General features: G+C 45.4%; 1 protein-coding gene across 2 annotated transcripts in view; it reads left to right on the top strand.

Moving 5' to 3' along the window:
• Positions 1 to 26,817, top strand: part of NAALADL2 (N-acetylated alpha-linked acidic dipeptidase like 2) — a 1,211,675-nt gene that overhangs the window by 570,835 nt on the left and 614,023 nt on the right. For both annotated transcript variants that reach the window (XM_084847509.1, XM_084847508.1), the window contains exon 5: positions 13,333 to 13,483. In XM_084847509.1, coding sequence (XP_084703635.1) covers positions 13,333 to 13,483 — 151 coding nt within the window. The remainder of the gene's footprint in view (positions 1 to 13,332; positions 13,484 to 26,817) is intronic.

Genomic DNA, 26,817 nt, shown 5'->3' on the forward strand with positions numbered 1-26,817 from the left:
ATGTATGAACTGTGTAAAATCTGCTCCGTCTGTGTTTCATGGATTGTCAGGCACCTTTTGTTCTGTCGTCTGGTCACAGATGGATGCAAATATTCTTTTTCATCATGCGGAAAAAAATGTAAATAATTCCGTAAGAGGTTTCATAAGAATTTACATAATTTACCTTAGTACGTAACATTTAGTGCATCACCCATTCCATTCAACTTTTCCTCAGCAGAAACTTCCATACTTTCCTATGAATAAAAATGCATAAATTTTAGGAAAGTTAAAAAAAAAATATCCAAAAGTTCATGGACTCCACGCGGCCTGAGGGGGTTGCTCCAAAGTGGATTCCACAGGTCAGATTCTTAGAAATCCAAGCTCATTTTAGTTCATCTCGAATTTCTCCAGCATCCCTAGTAGGAACTAGTGGTGGGTGAATCAGCCAGTTTTGCTTTCTCTCGAATGCCATTACAAAAAAAAACCCCATGAACCTGAAACAAAAACTAGAGTTCTTTCTCTCCCAAATATGAAGCAGTTCACAAATTTTGGTAAATTTTTATCAAAATGAACTGAAACAAAATTCTCATCCATTTACACCAGCCAAATTCAACAGTTACAGCTATTCATAGCTTGGAGAAGACCATGATGTACCTACTTGCCATATAGCAATTAAAGATGAGGAGACTGTCAGAAAAAAATTGGTGCTAATAATAAAGCACTACTACCATGGTTAAATACAGGAAAAGATTCAACCCCAGACTAAGCACTCAAAGCTCAGATTAATCTCTCAGTATTGGTTTCTCTCACATTCATTTTTTAAAAAACCTCAAGTGCTTTTTGTCCTGAATATGAAGAAAGTTGTGAACTGTAGTATTTTTTTTTTTAATCAAAAGCAAACTGGAACAAAATTTTCACCCACCCCTAGTTGGAACCCCAATGTCTTGATGTACCCCCCTCTCCCCCCTGCACTAACTTCCTAGCATAGCACTGGGGCTGTTCTTAGGTATGCTCAAAACCCTCCATCTCTGCGGGGAACAGAGCAGGAACTTAAAGGGTGCCTCCAGCCTTCCTCACCACCACTGGGGAGAAGAACTGGTAGCAGGAAAAGCTGGGGTTGGGTGGCACTGAGGCGAGCTATTTATGAGCTGAGGCAAACTTCAGAGGGGAAGTTTAGTTCAGCTTGTAACTGGTGCAACTCTTCTGAACTGGAGAAGTTTGTTTTTGAACCACCACTGCCCAGTTCTAAAATATGGCACTCTGCCTAAAGAGCACCGCAAGCTGAGTGGAAGAACTTCCCAATACAGGGAATGTTTCTGCATCACACATGCAGATTACACATATGTCATTCCTTTGCATTATATTTTTTTAATACAATAATACTCCCAACTGTGCATGTACCAATTAGAGGACACTGGGCTTCAAATCACACTGTCTCTTAGACTCTGAGTGTAAACAGGCCTGCAAGTCAGTGTAAATGTGCACATTGCATGCACTTTTATTTTAAGTTCTCATGGAACAGCTAGAGTGGTAAGAATGGGCATTGGTACAAATGAGTATTGCAACCATTAGTTTCTACATGCTGTGGCTTTGTCATTGAAGTCAGTGCTCTGAGAATTATATACCCAGTCCTTTCAAGCTTTACATGAAAATTGGGAAATATAAATCAAAGTGTCTGTGATTAAATTGGAACAAGGAATCTGTAGAGATTTAGGGAAAGATTGTTCCTCTGGAATGATGAAGAACGGACCAATGCGAAAAAAGATAATCAAAGATATCTGTCCATTGTAATAACTAGACAACATGTTATATCAGTATTATTATTTTTGCATAAAAATATAATTAGTTCCCCTGGAGAAAGAGAGCAGGAAGGAGAGACGCCTTCGTCATGGTATTTTATCAAGTTTCTTCCTCATGGTACTTATCCCATGTGACTCAGGTTATATAGCAAAGTGATTTCCCAGACTGCGGATTATAAACCAGATGACTTGAGCGATATTGGGAGGTGGCAATGCCCATCTCAAGATGGACTTCAGAACAGCATAGCCCACCTGCTGTCTCTTGTGCACATCAAAGACATCATGGCCAATGAAGATAGTGACAGGAGGGATAGAAGGGGACATTGACCAAGCAATGAGAGTTTCAAGGCACAGTTTGTGCTTTCAGTGTAAATGTCATGGTTTCCTCAGTCACACACACACACACACACACAGAGAGAGAGAGAGAGAGAGAGAGAGAGAGGGAAATAATGAAGTAATTAACAATAAATGTAGGGATATACAGACTGTGTAAAATCCACTCCTTCTGTGTTTTGAGGATTGTCAGGCGCCTTTCATTCTGTCATCTGCCCACAGATGGATGCGAATTTTTTTTTCATCATGCGGAAAAAATACGGAAATAATTATGTAAATATTTATGTAAGTGTTTACATAATTTACCTCAGTATGTAACATTTAGCGTATTGTCCCCTATTCCATTCAAAGTTTCCTCAGCAGAAACTTATGTAGTTTTCTACAGATTTACATGTGTACATTTCGGGAAAGTAACAAAATCACCCAAAAGCCCAAGGACTCCACACAGCCTGAGGGGGCCACTCCACAGCAGATTCTGCAGGTCAGATTATTAGAAATCTGAGCTCATTTTAATCCATCTCAGATTTCTCCAGCATCCCTAAATAAATGCACCTTAGCCACCTTGGATTTTTTTTTTCCTTAAAAAAAGCGGGGAGACAAAGTGCTGGATATACATCTCTAAAAAATAAAAATAATAATCAAACACATCTTGTGTTTAAGAAATGAAGGTTTTATGCTCAAAACAGTTTTCTTTGTATGCAACTACTCATTTGGAAGAGCCACAATATCAGCCCGAATTAGTCTCTTCTTCTACATTCTTTTACCACCTTGACAAAAGGGCCACCACACTTCTCAGTAAATGATTCTGCCTTTTCATTCATATGTGTACAACTCATCAGCAGAGAACATGTATCATGTGACTTCATCACTTTCTGTGAGCACATGTGCGTAAAAGAGAATTTAGCTTACAAGTTTCAGGACAAATTCCAGTCTCAAACTTTCTTGAGTCAGAGTGCAATAGTGATTTTCCTCCAACCCCAGTTGACTTAAAACCAGGGACAGTTTACATTCACTGACAAGCCTAGTGAGGAACACATTCCAGGAAAGAAAAAAATAAAAAAAATGTTGCGCAAATAGATGGCCTGCTCCATTTATCCTCTCAACAATACTATGAACACTTCTTGTGAGAGTGAATAGTGAATTCCATGCATTGATAATGCTCCCTCTGTGTGGAGAAGTCATTCTTTTTGTCAATCCTGAGCCTACAAATAATGAGCTTGGAGAGAAAATGTCATGAGTCCTCTCACAAACAACAACTGTACTTCCTTAGGGAATTTCACCTTCCACTTTCTGAAAACGTGGTTCAGTGTTCATAATGAGTTTCAGCCGATTGGCCTGGAATCATTTCTTGCTGTTAGGAAACAACGTTTATAAATACAAAATCCGGGAGACGTTATTTGACTGGGATGTTGACATGTTTGTTCCCAAGTAAACAGGGTTTGTGTTTTAAGGCCATGTTAACATTTTAGCAATTTTACACATTCTTCCCTGAATGGATTGTGTAACCATGGTAGCAGCAGCAGCAGCTTGCTGTATTCTATATCCAAGTTCCCTGAAGCTTATCAAAATAAAACAAAGCAATGCAACAGAGTGTGTGTGTGTGTGTGTTCTTTATTTCCCTTCCTTGTTTCTTTGTTGTTTTTAAAAATGTACCTGTCACATCAGGGAAATGTGGGGGGGATTTGGGGGATGTCTTGTTAATTTTTTGTTAGCAGGGCTTGCTAATATTGCCAGTATTCAGTGTCCTTAAAAGTTAGGTCCTAGAACACTATATAGCCAATGGCACCCGATAAAGCCCTGAATCAATTATAGGCCAAAGAAAAATAAATAAATAAATAAATAAATAAATAAATGTTTCAGGCCCACTTGAAGGCCTGTAATGATGAAGTCTGGTGGACATCAATTGGAACAGACTTCCACAAGTCGGGGACCACTACTGAGAAGTCCCTGTCCCTCATTTTCACCAGCCTAATTGCTTTGACAGACAATTAGGATCTCTGATGTTGACCTCAGAGTTTGGGCAGGTTCATCTGGGTGAAAGCAGTCCTTCAAGTAACCTAGGCCGAAACTGTGTAGGGGAGGGGTGGGGAACCTCAGGCCTAGGGCCAAAATCCAGCCATCCTGGGGTCCCAATCTAACCTCCAGGGCTCCCTAGATGGGCATGCCCCATTCCCACTCCCTTTCCCCCAACCACCAATCATTTGGTGGTTTCCCAGTCGTTCTGCAGTTTTCCCCATTGAAATGCCTCTCCAAAGGCTTACTTACAGGCAGCAAAAGCCTTAAGCTACATTATGCTGGTATTTTTGGCTCTTTTGCCCAACTCCTTTTACATTTGGTCCCACCCACTGCTGGAATGCACCCCCTGAGAGTTTCCCAAGATTGAATTCAGCCCTCAGGCTGAAAAAGGTTCCCCTCCCCTGATTTAGGGCATTAAAGGCCAATACTAGCACTTTAAATTTAGTCTGGAAATGCACTGGCAGCCAATGCAGGTGATGCAACATAGATGTCACCTACCAGGTAGGGATGGCGGAGAATTTATCCACGAATCTTCAGGAGGCCGAGCGCCGAGGCATTCGGCCCCCCGAAAGTGTTGGGGAAATTCTCCGCCGGCCCCCCGCCCCCCCGGGATGGGACTTACCGTGGCCGAATGTCCCTCTCGGGGGTGGGTCCTGGCGGCGGTTCGGCAGCGGTTCGGCGGGGGCGGGGGCGGTGGCCGGTCTCCCGACCGGCTGCCGCCGCCGCCATTACAAAATAAAAAAGTAAAAAACAAAAGAAAAACACACACCTGTGATAGGCTATGTGACGATTTACGTAGCCTATCACGGCTAGATTTCCAAAGTCAGCCGTGATAGGCTACGTAAATTGTCACGTAGCCTATCACGGGTGACTTTGGGGGGAAAAAAAGCGTGTACGCAAATGGCGGCGGCCCATGGGCGCCACCATTTGCATTCCTTATTTTGGCACGTCTAGTCTACGTAAAGATTTATGTAGACTACGGCGAAAATAAGGGCAACGCAAATAGCGTTCCCTTATTTTTGCCATAGTCTACGTAAATCTTTACATAGACTAGACATGCCAAAATAAGTAACGCAAATGGCGGCGCCATGGGCCGCTGCCATTTGCGTACGCGCTTTTTTTTCCCCCCAAAGTCAGCCATGATAGGTTACGTGACAATTAAAGTAGCCTATCACGGCTGACTTTGGAAATCTAGCCGTGATAGGCTACGTTAATCGTTACGTAGCCTATCACGGGGTTTTTTGTTTTGTTTTTTCACTTTTTCTTTCATGGCCGGGGAGACGGGCCGCTTCTCCCTGGCCTGAATTTTGGCCGGGCGAGGTGGGGTGCCTCCCCCCCCTTGCCTGAACTTCGAGGGGAGAAGTGAAGTGCCTCCCCCCCACCGTGAATCACCCCTGCGAAAAGGTAAGTGACTTTCGTACATCCCTACTACCAGGCGTGAGTGTGAGAAGCTTGTTGACTTAACTAGTTCAGTGCCTGGAACTAATACTGTGCTGAAAATTTTGACTCCTCCATTTTCGGCATTGGGAGGGTGTGAAAACTCTGGAGAAAGAGGCTGGGAGAAGTGAGAAATTCAGAGAATTCTCTCTTGGGGAGGGGAACAGGGTGAGCACTTATGTTTATAAGTGTAGGCAATTATTAAGGGGTCTTCTTTCTATTTTTTTCAATTTTGTAAAAATACCCCCTGCACTTGCAGGAGCTCAGACCTCTTCTTCAGCCCAGCAGTTTTTTTCTGAACTCTCAGGAGACCATGTGACCTCTCCCTCTCCAATAGCCATTTAGGAAGAACTTCTGGCTGGTAAAGAGGCCTCAGCTCCTGGAAGTGCTGTGGGTGTTTTTTTTTTTTAAGTAAAAAGTAGACAGAAGGCCCCTCAATAATTGCCTACACTTAAAAAAGAGGGTATGTGGAAACCCTGTCCTCCTCCCCAAGGTGAAAATTGAATCTGAAATTCCCCCCATCCCTGTGAAAGAGGCAAAAAAAAAAAAAATGCCTCTTTTGCAGGGAGAGAAAAAAAGTTCTTGAAAATAGGGGGCAGCTTTCAACACAGCACTACTTGGAACTAGGGATGTAGGAAACTCACTTACCTTTGCTCAGTCCCTCCCCGTGGAATCCTCAACGGGGGGGGTGGTGATCCAGTACTCCCCCCCCGGAATCCTCGATGACCAGCTCCACTCTGCGGCCAGGCTGTGGAGCAGCTGGCCAGGGCCGTCTGCAGCCAGATTTCCGGCCGCGGACGGCCTGGTGCGGACGCAAATGGTGGCTGCCATGGCGGCCGCCATTTGCGTACAGCCAGACAACCATGCTAGGCTACGTAAGAGTTTACATAGCCTATCACGGCTAACCTAAAAAAAACACAAAACGCAGCGTATGCAAATGGCGGCGGCTACGGCGGCCGCCATTTGCGTTCCCTATTTTTCACCAATTTATCTTACATAAATATTTACGTAAGATAAAACAGCAGAAAAAAAGGGGAACGCAAATAACGTAGTAGACGCTATTTGTGTTCCTTTATTTTTCGCTGTTCTAGCCTACGTAAATATTTACATAGGCTAGAACGGCAAAAAATAAAGGAATGCAAATAGCGTCCACTACGCTATTTGCATTCCCCTTTTTCCCCCACTGTTTTATCTTACATAAATATTTACGTAAGATAAATCGGCGAAAAATAGGGAACGCAAATGGCAGCCGCCGTAGCCGCCACCATTTGCGTACAGTGCGTTTTGTGTTTTTTGTTTTAGGTTAGCCGTGATAGGCTACGTAAATACTTACGCAGCCTAGCACGGTCCAAGGACGGCAATGGCGGCAGCAGCAGCCCTGCCGTGGCTGGCCAGGAGACCAGCTGCCACCACCACTGCCTGAGCTGCCGCCGCCGGAGCTGCTGCCGCCACTGAATCCGCCCCAGGTAAGTACTGTCCTGGGGTGATTCTGGGGGGGGGGACAGGAGGCCATTCTGCCATGGATTCCAGGGGGCCGGATTCTAAAGAATCCGTCCTCACTGGAATCTGTGGCAGAATTCTCCGCCATCCCTACTTGGAACCTGTAACACACATCAGTCAGATGGAACTATCTTTTAGAAATGAAAATAAAAGAGAAGGAAAGAAATGGGGGCACTGCATTAAAACAAAATTTCCTCTCACATTATTTCCTAGCAGGGCTGGCATCAAAGGTAGGCATGGGCCTACCCACTCTCCTGCATGGGCCCACTGACCAGAGCGCCATGAACTATACTCCCATCTACATCATTGCAACCTGTTTGTTCACCCACCACTTTTTCTGGTGCTGCGAATGAGGAGCAATGTCTACTTGCTCCCTGGCTCTCTGCCTGCCAAGCAACAAGTGGTAGCTATGATGAGAAAGAGGAGGAAGAGAGGTAGCGGCTGGTAACAATGGTGATGAGAAGGGAGACTTTCAATGTGATTTGTGGACCAAAAGAAACTGTTCATCAGCATGCATACTTTTGAAAAATGTGCATGAAGAGAATATGTACTTTTGAAAAATACGCACAGGTACGCTCTAAGCAATGGGAGAAGAATACATACATTTCAAAGATGCACACGGTTGATGCATACATTTGGGCGAATACAGATACAGTTTATTGCTTTTTAACCAATCAGGCCGTCCGCACACAAAACAAATAAAATTCTCACATCAACCCAAAAGGGAGACCAAAGTACAAATTATTAATAAAATAACTAACAAGAGCAAGTTAAAAACATTTTAAAATCCTAAAACAATATCTGCCAGAATATTATTATTACCATGTTTACGGATTAAGTTTTTTTTATAACAGTCAATGACTTTCGCCTCTCCAGGGCTCGACTGACAAACTTAACAGTCCTATATGGTGTATAATGATCTGTTCCAGCTAATAATAATCGAGTTATGCTTGCACCAGAAGTATCCTCAAGCACAGCTAATAGGGGCTCAAGATATTGCTTCCTCAAATCGATATACAATGGGCATTCTGCTAAAAAGTGTACCATGTCCTCTACCTTGGGGCAACCAGCTGGGCAATCTGCACTCATGCCATGATGGATCCTATAACGTGCCTTCACCTCCATCAATTGGAGTGAGTTCAGTCTACACCTAGTCATAAACCATCTCAATTCATGTGAGGTGATGGAAATCAAATACGGGGGAGCCTTCCCCGGAGAGGTCATGATGCTTTTATAGATTTTGTTAGAACGACTTTCAGCAGCAACAGCCATTGTTGTTTGAATATCAACATCCTGTAACCTCTTTGAAATCTCATCCCTAGCTGTATCATAGCCCCTCGCAAGCAAATATGATTGTGAAAAGCCCAACTCAGAGATAGATGTGGTTATCTTGTCTGCCCATGAGCCCCTTCCCATAGCTTCATATGCTAATAAGACCAAGGGGGAGGCCAGTTGGAACACTATCTTTAACCAGAAGAAAGTGGCAGCTTTTTGAACAAGCATTCCCACTGAGTGACAAGCTGTTTCTAGTCGGACAATGGCCTTAGAAGTGGATCTGGGAACCCCGAGTATTCTGGATAGAAATTTATGCTGCACTGACTCCAATGAAGCAATGTTAGCATGGGTCCAGGCAGGTGCCCCATATAATATTTGGGGAAGTAATTTGCCCTTGTATAGCTCTATTAAAGGGGCCACCATCTTACCACCTGGTCCAGCAGCAAAACGAAGAATGGCATTACTAGTTACATTAGTTGTCAGGGCTATTGCATTCAAGTGCTCCGACCAAGATCCTGAACTTTGAAATGTCACTCCTAGGTATTTATATTTGTTGACCTGATCAAGCAGGTGGTTATCCAGCTGCCATCGGTATTTTTTCCTCCTTTTGCCAAAGACTAAGATTTTAGTTTTTTCGTAGTTGACCTGAAGGGCTTCTCTCACACAATATGAGCTTAGGGCTCTTAAAAGCCTATGCATCCCCACCTGGGTGTATGATAGGAGAACAGCATCATCTGCATATAATAACACTGAAATATTCCTGTCTTTTAAAAGAGGTGGGAAGAAGTCTGGATTAGATAAGTAGGGAACCATATCATTAAGATATAGATTGAATAAAAGAGGTGCAAGCAAACATCCCTGGCGCACTCCTTTGTTAACAATAATGGGGCCTGAAAGATCACCTGAAGACTCTCTCACACGCAAGATAGAATTCTCATACAGCCCCTGTATTCTCCTGAGCAATTTATAATCCACATTTAAAAGTGTAAGCTTCTGCCAAAGGCGAGGTCTAGATATAGAATCAAAGGCTGCTCGAAGGTCTACAAATGCAGCAAAAAGTGAGTGATAAGGGGGAGATGTATGTTTCCCAGTCAAATATTTTAGTAGAAAACAATGGTCTACTGTAGATCTGCCACATCAGAAGCCTGCTTGTTCTTCAACAAGGAGATTCTCCCTGAGCACCCAATTTTCCAGCTTATCTAAAAGATGTCTTGCATACAGCTTACTTATAACATCCAGTAGACTTATAGGGCGATAATCCTTAGGGTCTGACCGATTGCCCTTTTATAAATAGGCACTACAATAGCTACTGCCCAATCTTGGGGAAATTTCCCAGTTCTATCAATAAGTATAAATAAGGTTGCTAACATTGGGATCCACCAATGAGGATAATCGATCAAGAAATCTGGTGAAATGCCACTCCTTCCAGGGGCCTTTCCGTGCTTCAACTTCCGTATCAGCATAGCTATTTCCTCACAGGTGACTGGGGGCCAACTAGATGATTCTGGGTCTTCCTCCTGCAATGGGGGAAGACAGGCCATCTCATCATAAAAGAGGGAATGGAAGTGTTGTTCCCATTCATGTGTTGTAATAACAGAGTCAATGGATGGAGTCCCAGAGTATCTTAAGTCTGAAGTAAGGTGCCAAAATCTAGGTCTATCATTTCTTTCGAGTGCTGATGCTAGTTCCACCCATTGCAACCTAGCATGCTCTTGCTTTTTTTCTTTAATTGTATTTTTATATAATTTACGCAGTGCCAAATAGGACTGTGGTAAAGGGACTATACCTCTGTCTCTTAGGAGTTTATGTTGTCTTTTAATTTCCTGCTTAAGTTTCCTACAGTCCATGTCAAACCATGGATTACCCACTTTTGGCCTCTGGTTCTTTGACTGGCCTTTCCAAAATAAGAGAGGTTCGACTGCTGCTATAATCTGGGCATAACATTCTAGTACTACTTCCGTCTCTTTGGAAGAGGACAGGGTATTCAGCAAGAGTTGTACATTCTCAGAATGCCATAAGCGTTCCAAAGTATTTAAATTCACATTTGCCCATTTACGATGGTATGTTGCAACCCTCGTGCTTGGGACTGGGAGCCTATTTTCTTGATTTGCCTGGGCATTTTTAAAACATTCTAACTGGACAATCAGTGGTTGGTGATCACTACATGGATATGAATCTACTCTAAAGAGCGTAATCAGCCCAAACACAGCTGGAGGAACTGCAATATAATCAATTACACTAGCCCCAAGATGGTTGATAAAGGTAAATTCCCCTGTCAAATCCTCAGACAGAGAGCCATTCAGAACGAGAAGTCCAGATTGAAAGATCATTTGAATAAACTGCTTCCCTTGGGTGTTAATCGTGTGATCCTTTGACTGTCTATCCTTTATCAGTGGGAAGTCATCCAGGGAAAAATAGGAGACTGGCTCTATTGCATTCCAGTTTGGGACAATCCGGGCATTAAAATCACCAACTAATATCAAATGAGCTCCAGATAGTTGGGTCTGCAGGCCAAGTATGTAATCTGTAAGGCTTTCCCAAACATTTTTGCTGTGATGAGTTGATTTCCAAGGAGGAATATATACATTTACCATGATATATGATGTTAAGTTAATTTTGAAAAATATAGCCAAAGCCCAGGACTCCAAATTACTGATGAGATAGCTTTCGCCTTTCAATGAAGTTGATATACAACAGGCTAATCCCCCCCACGGGTGTCCCATGCCTCTGGGGATACTTGCAGGGACTTCATAGGTTTTGTAATTACTCAGAAGAATTTCCCCCGTGCACCATGTTTCCTGTAGGAATATGATATCAAAAGATCTAAGGTACCTTCTGAATGAACCATCTGCCCTTTTATTAGACCATCCAGAGATGTTCCAGGAGACACACTTAAGTGAACTCCCCAAAGCCTTATTTTGTCAGGAGGAACAATCTAATGTAATATGATCTATTGAGGGGTCAAGCTGCATGGCACCATTTAAGCGGGAAGTGGAGTTCTGGATCATGTGTTTCCTTTGAGAATTATTTGCTATTGGGACTACTGTAGTGTTGATTTCACCTACCACTGTTTTCTGTTTTTTTTTGTGGTATCAACTGAAAGTTGTCAATATAAGAATTAATTGCAGTATTGGTTAAGAGAATTTCAGTGTCTAACAAAACATCATTTTTGAGTGGGGGACTAGAGGGACATAAAGACCTGAAGTTTGTTCTCGGAAGGCCCTGATCAGTGGACTCTATATCAATGGTCCCAACATCTGTCTCCTGAGTTGTAAAATCAATGAGCATTTCAGTGTTAGACTGCTCTAGAACATTATGTAGTTGACTTGCTTCTGGGGCATACTGATCTATGGGTTTCCTTCTAGATATCTGCTTAAATAGTGGTGTTAATGAATAAGTTTTAAAGACCCTTCTAGCCCTTACTCCATATTTACCCAGTTGGAGCCTCGCAGCAAAGATTTCTTTAACCAACATTGGTGAGTTAAAAGTTATTATACATCTCTGTAAATACAGAGAGCCTGGAAGTGTGTGTACAGATCTAATATTTCTTATATGAATTCTTAAGTTCAACAATGCATTAAGATTATACACAACTCGGTTTTTCCCCCACCAACTAGGCAGAGCCCCATTTGATAATGGTGATATTTCAAAGGCCACTTGGTCTGGGACTAAAATTAAGTTCCCCTTAAAGTCCCAGTTCTTCAGTTCTACAAGTTCTCCACAGTCTGCAAGATTCAAGGAATTTGAACGCTGGGATACAGTTGAAGGAACCAAAGCCTGTACAGGTTGTAAAACTGGAAGTGTCATGTCTTTCTGATTTACTTCTGGATTCACGTCTTGTTTTGTTCTGGTATCCTGATCCTTGAGAAGTTGTATAATCTCATCAAGTTGCTTTGTATATCCAGTGATAGGAATTAGTTTATCATTTATAGCTCCGATTGTCCCAAAAATATTATTTAGAGTTTTAAAAATTAACAAGCACTGTTCTGCCATGGTATCAATAATTGCCATGTTCACATCTTCAGGCTTCATCCCGGTAGTTGCCTGTTTCTCCTCATTTCTCCATTCCTGGGAGTCCTCAATTTTTCCTTCCTGGGACTCTTCATTTTCCCCCAAAGGGGAGGCCAGGATTGAATATCGATTAGTAGTAAGGATTGGGAGTCCTCCAGGGGTATCAGAGCCACCGAGCATGAAGCTATCAATTTTAGATTGTTTTGAAACAGGGAAAGTTGGAGACTCTAGTTGGTCTAGTTGGTCTCTCTGTCTCTTTTTCTTACTACACATTGCAAACAGAGGATAGAAAAATCAGGTAGCACAATGAGGCAGGCATTCACATATGCTTCTACGGCTTGTGTGTGTATGTAAGGACTTTATCAGAAGAATTCAAAACATAGTCCAAACACTGAGAGCTCTCGCATTGCCTCCCCACAGCTGGTAAAAACTTGAGCAGATTAAACCTTAGGGCAGCCAAAACATTACAGTTGTCTGGCGTGCACTACAATAATAGAGGTTTAAACTGGCAAATTAAAACTTAAAACACATTGTGACAATTTAAAACAATTAAAATTTAAAACAAACAAACAGACCGAGGAGCCATGAAATCTGCCGCTGCTCATGCTGACCGGAACCGGAACCTTTGGGCGAATATGCATGACAATATCCACCGATTTTCATGTGAAAAAAAGAAAGCTCACAAACTGATATGGAGTCAAGTCAGAACAAGCTTCAAGATGGAAGTTGGAGAACTTTAGCAAGCTTGAGTTTTGCTGATTTGCACACCCCTAGTTTCCACCTATGCTCAACCTATAGATTTGTAAATAAATGCAAATATTACAACCTGCCTATAAACTTTCAGTAAGCTCCAGTTAGGAAACCAAACATTGGTAAGCTCTGTGCCACTGGAACCTTTCACTGCTTGGAGCAGTAGGATGAGAATAATCATGTGTTAAAGGGTCTTGTGCTGATGTTCCCTTTTACTTTTGTGTCTTCTCAGCTTTCTCTGCTAGAAGAGACAGGTTTTGGAGGTGTTCTTATTTATGCTGATCCTTGCGATTTACCAAAGACTCAAAATCTGAGCGATACAGCATTTATGGTGTCCTTAAACAGTGGGGGTGACCCTTCAACACCTGGATATCCAAGTATTGGTGAGTATTCCAAATGGTGGGTTTTTTCCCTCCCAGTTCAAATAAATGGTGAATTAAATTGCTGATAAAGAAACGGTCAGTTAAAAACATACAAAAGTCTGGAGGCCTTCCTTTTCCTGACCAGGAGCACCATAACTTCCTGTTTCCCTGTGGCATGTGCGCCACAGGTTGATCAGCCATGGCATGGACCTAGGCTTAACTTCTATGATGGCTCATCCCAAGAACATGCAAAAAGGTAATAAGCAATGAGGCAGGAATGTATGAGAATTTTGTTCCTGTTCGCAAAATTTGGAAACATGTCCTGTTGGTCATCCGAATGTGAATGCAAGTAGGTGTGTTATTTGCAGGAAATTTTTGCCATTTCCCGAGCTTGCATTCATCTTCAAAAATGCACACTTGTGGGAATTCACACTTCCAAAAATGCACATTTCCCCACAAAAACTGCATTTTCACATTTTAGCCTATGGGCGAAACATGCCCATTTTGGCTGTACACTTTAAAAAATGCACATTTTGCCTGATCAAAAATGTGCATTTTTCCCAGTTGGAGAAAACAAACGCTCACATTTGGCAATGTGAATGAGGCAAACCAACCTTCAAGGAGGAATTCGGGGAACCTCAATGAACATCCTATATTTGTCCATCCCTAGAATAGGGTATCTTTCAGTATATACAAGTACATTTCTTTCTTCACTGGATAGGAACAGGCTGCTCCCACATGACTGAGATTCAGGGAGAGGTCAGATACATGGCTGAAGCTCTATCACTTCTCAATCTCTCTGTTGTTGTTGTTGTTGTTGTTTAATAAAGTACTAAACCTGATGAGAGAGAGAGAGAAATAAATTGGAAGCCTGAGGGGTAGGGATGCACGAAAGTCACTTACCTGGTCTCGCAGCTTGCTTTGCGGTGGGGGGGGAGGCGCTAAGCTGCTCCCCCCAAAGTTCAGGCCGGGGGGGAGGCTTCCTGCCTCACCCGGCCAAAATTCAGGCCGGGGGGGAGGCTTCCCGCCTTGCCCAGTCGAAATTCAGGCCGGGGGGGAGGCTTCCCGCCTCGCCCGGCCGCGAACTTCAAAAGAAAAAAAAAACGCCCCTGTGATAGGCTACATAATGATTTACGTAGCCTATCACGGCTAGATCTGCAAAGTCAGCCGTGATAGGCTATGTTAATCGTCACGTAGCCTATCACGGGTGACTTTGAAAAAAAAAAAAAAAGCGTACGCAAATGGCGGCCCCCATAGGGAGCCGCCATTCCCATTCCTTATTTGGTCCCTGTAGTCTACGTAAAGATTTACGTAGACTACAGCGAAAATAAGGGCAACGCTATTTGCGTTGTCCTAATTTTCGCTGTAGTCTACCTTTTCGTGGTGCTTCGTGGTGGGGGGGAGGCGCTTTGCTTCTCCCCCCAAAGTTCAGGCGAGGGGGGGTGGCGTCCCGCCTCGCCTGGCTGAAATTGAGGCCGGGGAGAAGCGCCCCGTCTCCCCGGCCACGAAACAAAGCGTAAACAACAAACAAAAAAAAAAACCCGTGATAGGCTACGTAACGATTAACGTAGCCTATCACGGCTAGATTTCCAAAGTCAGCCGTGATAGGCTACGTAAATCGTTACGTAGCCTATCACGGGTGACTTTGAAAAAAAAAAAGCACGTACGCAAATGGCGGCGCCCTATGGGCGCCGCCATTTGCGTTCCTTATTTGGTCCCGGTAGTCTATGTAAATCTTTTTTACGTAATACGTGCTTTTTTTTTTTTCAGAGTCACCCATGATAGGCTACGTAACGATTTACGTAGCCTATCACGGCTGACTTTGGAAATCTAGCCGTGATAGGCTACGTTAATCGTTACGTAGCCTATCACGGGGTTGTTGTTGTTTTTTACACTTTGTAATGACGGCGGCAGCCGGTTGGAAGACCGGCTGCCGCCCCCGACGAAAGGCCGATGAACCGCCACTGGGACCCGCCGCCAAAGGTAAGTCCCATCCGGGGGGGTGGCGGGGGGGTGGCGGAGAATTTCACTGCCGATTTCGGGGGGATGAATGCGTTGGTGCTCGGCCCCCCGAAGATTCAGGGAGAAATTCTCCGCCATCCCTAGCCTTTTCCAGGAGATGAGAAAGAGTTTTCATACTGTGCCTCTCTCTCTTTGCCCCAAAACTGGGAGCCTGTATATTCACAGTGACTTGGTGTTGCTAGCTGAAATGAATGGCTTAGAAATGGTCTTTGTCTTAGTTTCTGTCACTTTTCTGGAAGAATACATCATAGATTTAGTAGTTTCCCACAATTAGGGATGGTGCGGGCACCTGACTGGGTCTGGGAACCTGCCGAATATGCCCATACCACCAAACCTAGCTGAATCCCCCCCCCGTGTGAGCCCGGCACTCGCTGCAGTTATCTGGCATCCATGCAAGTGTCCATTGTTGCGCAAGATGGGGCTCTGTGTTTTCATAGATCACCTGTTTGCACAGTAGATCTAAACAATGGTGGCTGTAACAGTTCATTTCAGCCACAGAATCTACAAACAGTAGATGTGCAAACAGTAGATCTACAAAATTGCAGAGTCTCATCTTGTGCAAAAATGGTGGCTCGTCAAAAAAATGACAGCGGCCAAGACTCCCCCCGCCCCAGGATGGCCCAGTGGCTTGCCCTACACTGCTCACTGGATTGAGTAAGTAGTAGGGGTTCAGCGAGCAGCATGCGGGGAGGACAGGGAAGGTTCCGTCCATCCCTACCCACAATTCAGGGAAGTGAATTCTCATTCTCATGCCCACTGCAGCATGGTACTATGAAGGGTTCCTTCAGTGGAATGTCTTTTGTCATATTTGTCAATAGGTTTCATGACTGTGCAGTGAAATAGGCTACTCTGAACCACCACCACCACAAAAATGACAACACCTAGAAAGCAGATCTTCCAGAGCATTTCACAGCATGGAAAATATCAGCTCTGATTATCTCTGGGCTCAGACAGGGAAGACAGTGGCCACCTTATAAAAGCATCAACCAATAGCTAATTGAGAGGGACAGGGAGCAAGTTACATAGCGGCTTTCTACTGCCAGGGGTTGGGGCAGGAGGGAATGGAGTGTAGCTGATTGTGGCTCCTGCTCAGCATTGGCTGCTGATGAACACTGCAGTGCTGATTCATAATTGGCAAAACTCCGGCTTATAGAAACGTTCCAGCTGCTACTACACTTGTTCCTGTTATGAGCCAAGCACCTAGATCCTGAACACATGGAAGTATGTCCTATGAGCATATATTGAATCTTTGGGTAAGTGGGGAATCAAGTTGGGAAACTTGGCTTTTATGTGATGTCCTCTATTTGGGTCTATGTTCGTACTGTTCCAGTCAAGTGTCTTGTCAGTCACTTCTCTGCGCAATTTAGGGATTGTGTAAAACCCATTCCATCTGTGTGTGTTTCATGGATTGTCAGGCACATCTCATTCCATCATCCCTCGTAGACAGAATGCGATTGGAGAGGGGTACAAATTTGCACCAATTTGCAAATTTGCACTTGCAACAATGCGCAAATCTCCCCAATGTGCAAATCCCCCCATGCCTAAGTCTCCCCAAATGTTCATTTTCATGCTTTAGCTTATGGGGAAATGGCACATTTTTGGCAGGTTTTTTTGCATATTTTTAGTATTACTAGCACAAAATTGGGGAAAGTTAGAAAAATAGTCTGCAAGTCTGTGGAATCTGCCCGACTAAGGAAAAGGTGGTCCACCACAGAATCTGCTGGCAAGCTGTCATGTTCCCTTGGCCCCCTCCTTCCTCATGCACACACACAAGAAGAGAGGCTTCAGTCTCACACCTTTAGTTCACTATCAACAGGTTCATTACAGATGCAAATCCTTGAAGACTCTCAGGCTACAAAGGAATGACAACAGGGGATCCAAATGAGAACTACGATGTTGCCAACAGTTTGAAACAAGAACTTGCTGGCTAGAATAACTAAGGGAGGGATTAGGGATGGACAACAGGGACTTACCTTGTCCCGCAGCTTGCTTCGCGGTGGGGGGGAGGCGCTTCGCTTCTCCCCCTGAAGTTCAGGCGACGGGGGGGAGGCGCTCCGCCTCGACTGGCCGAAATTCAGGCCGGGGGGGAGGCGCCCCATCCCTCGCCGGCGAAATTCAGGCTGGGTAGGAGCGCCCCGTCTACCCGGCCGCAAAAAAAAAAGTAAAAACACACACACACACCCGTGATAGGCTACGTAACAATTTACGTAGCTTATCACGGCTGACTTTGGAAATCTAGCCGTGATAGGCTACGTAAATCATTACGTAGCCTATCACGGGTGTGTGTGTGTGTTTTTTTACTTTACTTTTTTTTTTTTGCAATGGCGGCGGCGGCAGCCGGTCGGGAGACCGGCCGCCGTCCCCGCCCCTGACAAACCACTGCCGAACCGCCGCCGGGACCCGCCGCCGAGAGGGACATTTGCCGAAGGTAAGTCCCATCCCAGGGGGGTCAGTGGGCCAGCGGAGAATTTCCCCAACACTTTTGGGGGGCCGTATGCGTCGGCGCTCGGCCTCCCGAAGATTCGTGGAGAAATTCTCCGCCAACCCTAGGAGGGATGCACCTCCCTTCAGTGATGCTCCCCTGCATCGACCCTAATGCATCGCCAACCATTTCATCTGTCTGAGTTTCACCTCTAACCTTTCCCTCTTCGCTCTGTGCCGCAGTCTAGCAGCCCTCAGGTCACACCCTGCACTTTTCTCGTCCTCGTCCTCGTCCTTGTCCTCCTCCTCCTCCTCCTCCTCCTCCTCCTGGGTTCTCATGGAGGAGGGAAAGTGCGGGTGGGGGCTTCAGGCCCAGCCATCTGGGTGTTAGCATCCTGAGAAGCATGCCCGGGAAGATGCCTCACCTGGTTCTGGCTGTTCCCCTTCTGAATCTGAACTGCTAACTATCTCCATACGCTCAGAATCAGTCCTGACAGTGGTAGTGACATGGACGTGGAATAGACAGATTCACCCATGCCTTTATAGAAGCATGCAACTGTTCTAGCAGGAGCTTAAGAAGCTATTTCACCCCTGCATTATAAGCCAATACGGAGGCTCAAGGTGCCATTTACACAGTGGAATGTGTCCTTCGCATCTTGCTCTTTTCTCAATGTTATATCCTCTTTTTACCATCTACCTATACAGCGAGGGGGAAGAACGTTAAGAATCATACTGTGAGATTGTAACAAGGATTCATCAGGAATATTTGGTGCAGTTACTTGTCCAGACCCTGGAAATTTCTAACTTGAATTGGCACTAAATCAGCTGAGGTAAGAATGCTGTAACATGGCATGACCAGAATGGCAAGAACATAGAAATATTTACCTTATTGTCATAGAAGGGTGTTAGCTACTCACAGCATGAAGTGCTATGACAGCTCAGTCGGAAGGAACTGAGCAATTTCTCAGCATCTCAGACTACCTGACCTGGTTTTTTGAGAACTGCCCGGGGGAGTGAGAGAAGTAAATGTAGCACTCTTCAGCTTTATTCTTGTGCTTTTCATGGAGATGTTTGAAGCATGGCTTGCCGTTTATCTGTTTGCTTGACCTCACAATGTTTTATGTACCCCTCCATGGACAGTAAAGTTAATTGAATTGTGATACTGACTGTAGGATGCTGGCTAAATATGTAGACCTGATGTGTTGATCTTTTTGATGGATGCAATAAATGCGCTTTTCAGGGATTGTAGAATAGGGATGGATGGGCATCCTCCTCCCCCATCTGGGTTCTCTGGGCACCTGCCCAGCCCTAGCCCTGCTCACATGCCCCTGGACCTGCATTTGAGCTCCCTGCCACTTTCTGAGCTGCCCACACTCATCTGGGACCCATCCATCAGCACCACAATCACCATTTTGCAAAAAAAAAAAGGTGATTGTGAATATGTGCGCATCTAGTTGTATGCAAAATGGTGCTGTGAATTGCCCATATATGCAAGATTACAGGCTTAAATGGCCCATCTGGGGCTTGGTGGGCATGGCTTGGGGACATGGGGGGGCGGAGTCTCCTGGACTCCTGGACCCAATTCGCTGCCTGTGCCATCCCTATCATAGAATCTAGCCAGAACATTCAGAAGGAGATGAGGACCAAAAACCAAGAGGACCAAAGAGGCAGAATTACTAAGTGAAGACTTCGTTCTGACTGGGGATGTAAGAACTCACCCTAGCTTCCCCCCCCCAGAACCTGTGCTCGAGCCACCCGCGAGTTCGGTGAATTCCCCAGCACTCACGATGAACCCGTTCAGTGAGTGCCGCCATTTTCACGCCTTTGCTTTCTCAGAAAAACAGGAAGTTAAAAAAAATGCACATATTCAAATATGTACAGTGTGGAGCTGGGAAAGCTAAATGAGCACAATATTAGAGGGATTAGACCTCTAATTAGGGATGTACGAAAGTCACTTACCTTTTCGCGGATTGTGTTCACGGTGGGGGGGCACTCCGTCTCTCCCCCCGGAATCCTCAACGGGGGGGGAGGTGATCCGGTCCTCCCCCCCCCGGAATCCTGTCCAGCCGGCTCCGCTCTGCGGCGGCTCCGTGAAGCAGCCGGCCAGGGCCATCCGCAGCCTGAACTGGCTGGTGTGGACGCAAATGGCGGCCGCCATAGTGGCCGCCATTTGCATCCAGCAAGGCTGCCGTGATAGGCTACATAAGTATTTACGTAGCCTATCATGGAAAGCCAATTATAATAAAAAATGGCGGGGGCTACGGCGGCCGCCATTTACGTTCCCTATTTTTCACCATTTTAGCCTACGTAAATATTTACATAGGCTAAAACGGCGGAAAAAAAAGGAACGCAAATAGCGCCCACTAGGCTATTTGCCTTCCCCTTTTTTTTCGCCATAATAGCCTACGTAAATATTTACGTAGGCTAAAACAGCGAAAAATAGGGAACGCAAATGTTAGCCACCGTAGCTGCCACCATTTGCGTACGCCTTTTTTTATTTTTTTAATTGGCTTGCCGTTATAGGCTACGTAAATACTTACGTAGCCTATCACGGCAAAGACCAGGATGCAAATGGCAGCCGTGGCAGCTGGTCTAAAGACCAGCCGCCACCGGACCTGCCACTGGAGCCGCCACCGTCCGGAACATCCACCCCAGATAAGCCTCATCCCGGGGGGAATCCGCAGGGGGACGGGGGGGCAGGCTGTTCCACCATGGATTGGGGTGGAACAGCCTGCCCCCCCGCCCCTCACTGAAATCCGTGGCAGAATTCTCCGCCATCCCTACCTCTAATATTGCACTTATTTAGCTTTCCCAGTTCCAAACTGTGCATATTTGAATATGCACAATTTTAAACTTCCTGTTTTTCCTAGAAAGAAAAGGCATGAAAGTGGCGGCGATCACCGAACAAGGTCACGGTGAGTACTTTGGAGCGTGAGCAGGCATGAGCAGGGGGCGAACAAGGACAGCATCTCAGCAGGCACAGTTCGGGGGTCACGAGCAGTGGTTGCTTTAAGGATGGACGAAAGTCCCTTACCTGGTCCCGCAGCTGTTTTCGGGGGGGGAGGTGCTCCGTTTCTCCCCCCGAAATTCTAGGCGGGTGGGGAGGCGCCCCGCCCCTCCCCACCAAAATTCTGGCTGGGGGGAGGCGCCCCATCCCTCCCTGCTGAAATTCTGGCCAGGGGGGAGCGCCCCATCTCCCCGGCCACGAAAGAAAAAAGTAAAGTGTAAAAAAAAAAAAAGTGATGGGCTACGTAAATGTTTACGTAGCCTATCACGGCTAGATTTTCAAGTCAGCCGTGATAGGCTACATAAATCTTTACGTAGCCTATCATGGCTGACTTTGGAAAAAAAAGCGCGTATGCAAATGTCGGCGACCATGGGCGCCGCCATTTGCATTCCTTATTTGGGCATGGGTAGTCTACGTAAAGATTTACATAGACTATGGCGACAATAAGGGCAACTTATTTGCGTTGTCCTTATTTTTGCCGTAGTGTACATAAATCTTTACGTAGACTACCCGTGCCCAAATAAGGAATGGAAATGGCGGCGCCCATGGGCGCCGCCATTTGTGTACGCACTTTTTTTTTTTTTCAAAGTCAGCTGTGATCGGCTACGTAAAGATTTACATAGCCTATCACGGCTGACTTTGAAAATCTAGCCGTGATAGGCTATGTAAATCTTTACGTAGCCTATCATGTTTTTTTTTTTTTACACTTTACTTGGAAATGGCGGCGGTGGCAGCCGGTCGGAAGACCGACTGCCTCTGCCGCCGCACCGCCTCCGGGACCCGCCGCCGCGAGGGACATTTGCACGAGGTAAGTCCCATCCCGGGGGGGCGGGAGGGTGTTGGAGAATTTCCCCACCAATTTCGGGGGGCCGAATGCGTTGGCATTCGGCTTCCTGGAGATTCGTGGAGAAATTCTCCAACATCCCTAGGTTGCTTGACGAATTCCCAAACACCAAACTGTACTCGCAACATCCCTACTTCTGACTTGAGATGCAGTGGAACAGCAAGGGAGGGATCACCAATCCATAGTTGCTTGTTCAAGAGTGGCAGATCGTAATAAGAATAGGTGTGTTGAGGCTGAATCATGAGGAAGGGATGAATCCATTTATTTCCTTCAAATGTTGACTCTTTAATCAAACATGTACTTTGGTGTGTGTATATCTTCACAAAGAAGAGAAGATCAATATATCTTGGATTTTTTAAAAACAATTCACTCAGTCTGTAGGGATGGTGGAGAATTTCTCCCTGAAACTTCGGGGGGCCGAGCGCCAACGTGTTCGGCCCCCCGAAAAAGTTTCGGGGAGAAATTCTCCGCCCCCCCACCCCCCGCACCCCCCCGGGACGGGACTGACCTTTGCCGAATGTCCCTCCCGGCGGCGGGTTCGGCGGGTGTTCGTCCTCGGCGGGGGCGGCAGCCGATCTTTCGACCGGCTGCCGCCGCCGCCATTGCAATAAAAGAAAAAAAAAACGCCCCCGTGATAGGCTACGTGACGATTAACGTAGCCTATCATGGCTAGATTTGCAAAGTCAGCCATGATAGGCTACGTCAGTCGTCACGTAGCCTATCACGGGTGACTTAAAAAAAAAAAAAAGCGCGTACGGATAATGGCGGCCCCCATAGGGAGCTGCCATTCCCGTTCCTTATTTGGTTGCTGTAGTCTACGTAAAGATTTACGTAGACTACGGCGAAAATAAGGGCAACGCTATTTGTGTTGCCCTTAGTTTCGCCGTAGTCTACGTAAAGATTTACGTAGACTACAGCAACTAAATAAGGAACGCGAATGGCGGCTCCCTATGGGGGCCGCCATTAGCGTACGCGCTTTTTTTTTTTTAAGTCACCCATGATAGGCTACGTGACGATTGACGTAGCCTATCACGGCTGACTTTGCAGATCTAGCCGTGATAGGCTACGTTAATCGTCACATAGCCTATCATGGGGGCGTTTTTTGTTTTTTTTTTAAACTTTCGAGTTCGCGGCCGGGCGAGGTGGGAAGCCTCCTCCCCGGCCTGAATTTCGGCTGGGCGAGGCGGGAAGCCTCCCCTCCGGCCTGAACTTCGTGGGGGGAGCAACGAAGCGCCTCCCCCCCACCGCGAACAAGCTTCGAGGACAGGTAAGTCATTTTCGTCCACCCCTATCAGTCTGTTGGCTACTGGGGATTTTAATGGGTTATTTCCTCCTGAAACAGACTGATCCATTCTAATCATTTATGGAAGGTCCCTTCCAAAAACTCAGTTGAAAGTAGGGATGGCAGAGAATTCCACCACGGATCTCAGTGAGGCCGAATGCCAGTACATTCGGCCCCCCGAAATCTGTGGTGGAACGGCCTGCCACCCCCCCGCCCCAATGTTTATACCCCAATGTTTAAAATAGGCATTTTATTTTCCTATGTATGGATCATATTCCCATATTGATTTCTTTTGGAATTCTCATTGGCTTGTTACATAAGGTATTGAGTCACAGGAACATGCTCTGTTTTACACATGCTCCTGTCCCAAATAATAAATTCCTACTGTGATGGGGACATTAACTCTTAAATTGCTATTCCAACTCTACATGGCACTGTGTCCAAACTGTGGCAGTCAGCTATGCCGCCATTCTACACTGTCCTTGGCAATAACGTTCTTGTTACGTTAGGCATCCAGTTTGGCCTTCCTTCTTCTCTAAAACCACCTGACACCAGTAGACCTTGATCTTGGAAATTGAATTGAGTTTGTTTTGTATCTTGACAATCAAACTGATGATGATGATTTTTTAATTGAACAAGATTTGCCTACTGTATCTTTCTTAAAACAAAAATAGTTTGAGCTTCTAAGGTATTTGGGACATTTTTTTGGACATACCTCACCACTGAACATTTTGGACATGCCCAACATTTTAGTTATTAAACAGTTTTGGAATGAAATCCCAATTATACCTCAACAAACGATGGGATAACAGCAGTCACCAGACCCTAAAACCAATTTGTTGTGTTATCCGAACAAAGAAATTTAACCTGTAGATATACAACTTATGTTAGAACTAGGGATAGACAAAACTTCCCCTGCCTGCCCATCACACTGCTCGCTGAACCCCTGCTACTTACCCAAAGTGGTGAGCAGCGTGGGGCAAGCTGCTGGGCCATCTAGGGGGCTCTTGCTTTTTTGACAAGCTGCCATTTTTTTGCGCAAGATGGGACTCTGCATTTTCATAGATCTACTGCTTGCATAGTAGATCTACACAACGGTGGCCATAAAGGTTCATTTCTATGGCTGAAACAAACCTTATGGCCACCATTGTGTAGATCTACTGTGCAAACAGTAGATCTATGAAAAAACAGAGCCCCATCTTGCACAAAACTGGACACTCACGTGGACATCAGCGGTGAGTGCCAGCCTCACATGTAGGGGTGGGGGTTTGCTGAGCTACGTTTGGGGGCACAGGTGCAGGCAACGGAGGATTCAGCAGGTTCCTGGTCCCAGTTGGGCACCCACGCCATTCCTAGCTAGAACATAAGAAGAACCATGATTTGTTTATAGCAGCTAGGATGTGTATCATCTGATACTGGAAAGTATTAGAACCAGCTGGACTTTCAGATTGCTTTAGAAAAATCTGAGACATTGCTCTCCTTACAAAATTAACTTATGTCATAAGAGGATGACAGAACCTGCAAAATAATAGAATTATACAAAAATGGTCTTTGGAATGAGAATGAGAAGTTGGAATTTGGGCGATCAGTGCTATGGTTCCTGGGAGGATGTCTCAGGGACAATAGGATGTTGTGGATCCCATTGAGGCAGTAGATATAACTATCTCCTGGCGGGGAGGATCTGAGTGGAGATTCCCCTCTCCCTCCACTGTGTGGGATGGTGGGCATGGAGTGAGGAGAAGAGACATGGATCTGCTGGTTCCACAAGCCTGTTCCTGGCCAAAGCAAGGTAAGTCAGCTAGAAATCCACCTGTTTGGATGGCTTTAAAAGGGGGTTAGACAAATCCAAAGAGAATTAGGCTCTAAATGGCTACTAGTCCTTTTTGGCTTTATGCTACCTCAAGTATCAGATGCAGTTTGCCTATGGGAACATGGGTGGGAGGGTGCTGTTGCATTCATGTCCTGCTTGTGGGTTTCCTGTGGGCAGCTGGCTGGCCACTGTGTGAACAGAATGCTGAACTAGATGGACGCTTGGTCTGATCCAGCATCACTCTTATGTCTCTGTAGCTGAAAATATTTTTAAAAGTGGAATGGGAGGTGTTTCCACCTCTGTCATTTTACTCACCCTGCCTGCAGGGCTTTGGATGGGCTGAGGGCTCTGATCTTGGACCCCTCCATCTGAACAGCAGCAATCCAGTTGGATTGTCCTCTAACTAACAATCTTAAATAAGGCCATGCTATGGCTTGTTGTCCATTTTATTGGTATGAATGAGTCGCCAGTCGCCACATCTTTTTTTGGTAACTTGTGTTGAAATAATTTTAAAAGAATATGAAGATGAACAGGTGATTCTTTTTTATGTTGCTTTTTGGCTGACTGCTGTGCTTTCCCTTCTTGGACAGTTGTTTGAAAGGAATTTGTTTAGTTTCACATGAGTGCTATAGTTCAGAGTTTTCTCTTCAGCTGAAATCTCTCATCAGGTAGAAAAATGACTCAGTAAATGAAGATATGGAGAAAAGCTTTTTGCCAGGCTTCCTATGTAAATAGCAAATCATCACTGCTCTGAGGACTAAGGACCCCATTCCTAAGATAAGCCACTCAGTAATGGGATTTCTATCTCAGCAGCTGGGGGGAGGGGACTATATATATATATATATATATATATATATATATATATTTATATTTATATGTGTGTGTGTGTGTGTGTATATATATATATATATATATATGGAATTCTCAGAAAGCATTGCTGATGAGGTGACTGCTATCAGTTTTTTTAAAATGCTGAAATATAACAGCTCAATCCGATAAATACCCTATGCTCTTCACAGAAAGTTCCAGTGTGATGCCTTTCTATAGAATTAATCCAAGAAGCTGCAGCAGTAGCAAAACACGTTTCTCATATGTTTTACTCTGGAAGTCATCAGTCTCTGGACGTTATCTACATGGCACTGGGCTTTTGAGGCTTCCACTGCTGTTGCTGTTAGAGTGGGGTTGTATTGAGCCTCATTATTCCTTCCATTTCAGAGCAACAGTCCCCAAAGTTCCATATAACCAGAAGAAAACATTAAAATAATTATCTAAAGGTGAGGCAGATATTAATACAGCAAAGGGTGAATCCCTCCCCCCTGAAGGCCTTCATGAGTATCTCTGTTGTTGTTGTTCAGTCGTTAAGTCGTGTCCGACTCTTCGTGACCCCATGGACCATAGCACGCCAGGCCTTCCTGTCCTCTGCTCTCTCCCGGAGCGTGTTCAAGTCCATATTCACTGCATCGGTGATGCTATCTAGCCATCTCATCCTCTGCCATCCCCTTCTCCCTTTGCCTTCTATCTTTCCCAGCATCAGGGTCTTTTCCAGGGAGTTTTCTCTAGGGATGTTCGAAAGTTCCGCCATGGATCTTGGGGAGGCCAAATGCCAGTGCATTCGGGCCCCCGAAATCGGTGGCGGAATGGCCCGCCTCCCCGCCCCCCCGGGACGGGACTTACCTGGGGCAGATCTTCCTGGCGGCGGCGTCGGCGGCGGCTCCGGCGGCGGCACGGCGGTGGCGGCCGGTCTTCCGACCGGCTGCCGCCGCCACCATTTCCAGGTTTAAAAACAAAACAAAACAAAAAAACATGATAGGCTACGTAAAGATTTATGTAGCCTATCACGGCTAGATTTTTAAAAAACACCGTGATAGGCTACGTAAATCTTTACGTAGCCTATCACGGCTGACTTAAAAACAAAAACAAAAATGCACGTACGCAAATGCTGCTCCCCCCGCGAAGTTCAGGCCGCGGG

This window comes from Heloderma suspectum, chromosome 3 (genome assembly GCF_057233095.1).
Source record: "Heloderma suspectum isolate Gila_16-S chromosome 3, 16-S_ref, whole genome shotgun sequence".
Classification (NCBI taxonomy): Eukaryota; Metazoa; Chordata; class Lepidosauria; order Squamata; family Helodermatidae; genus Heloderma; species Heloderma suspectum.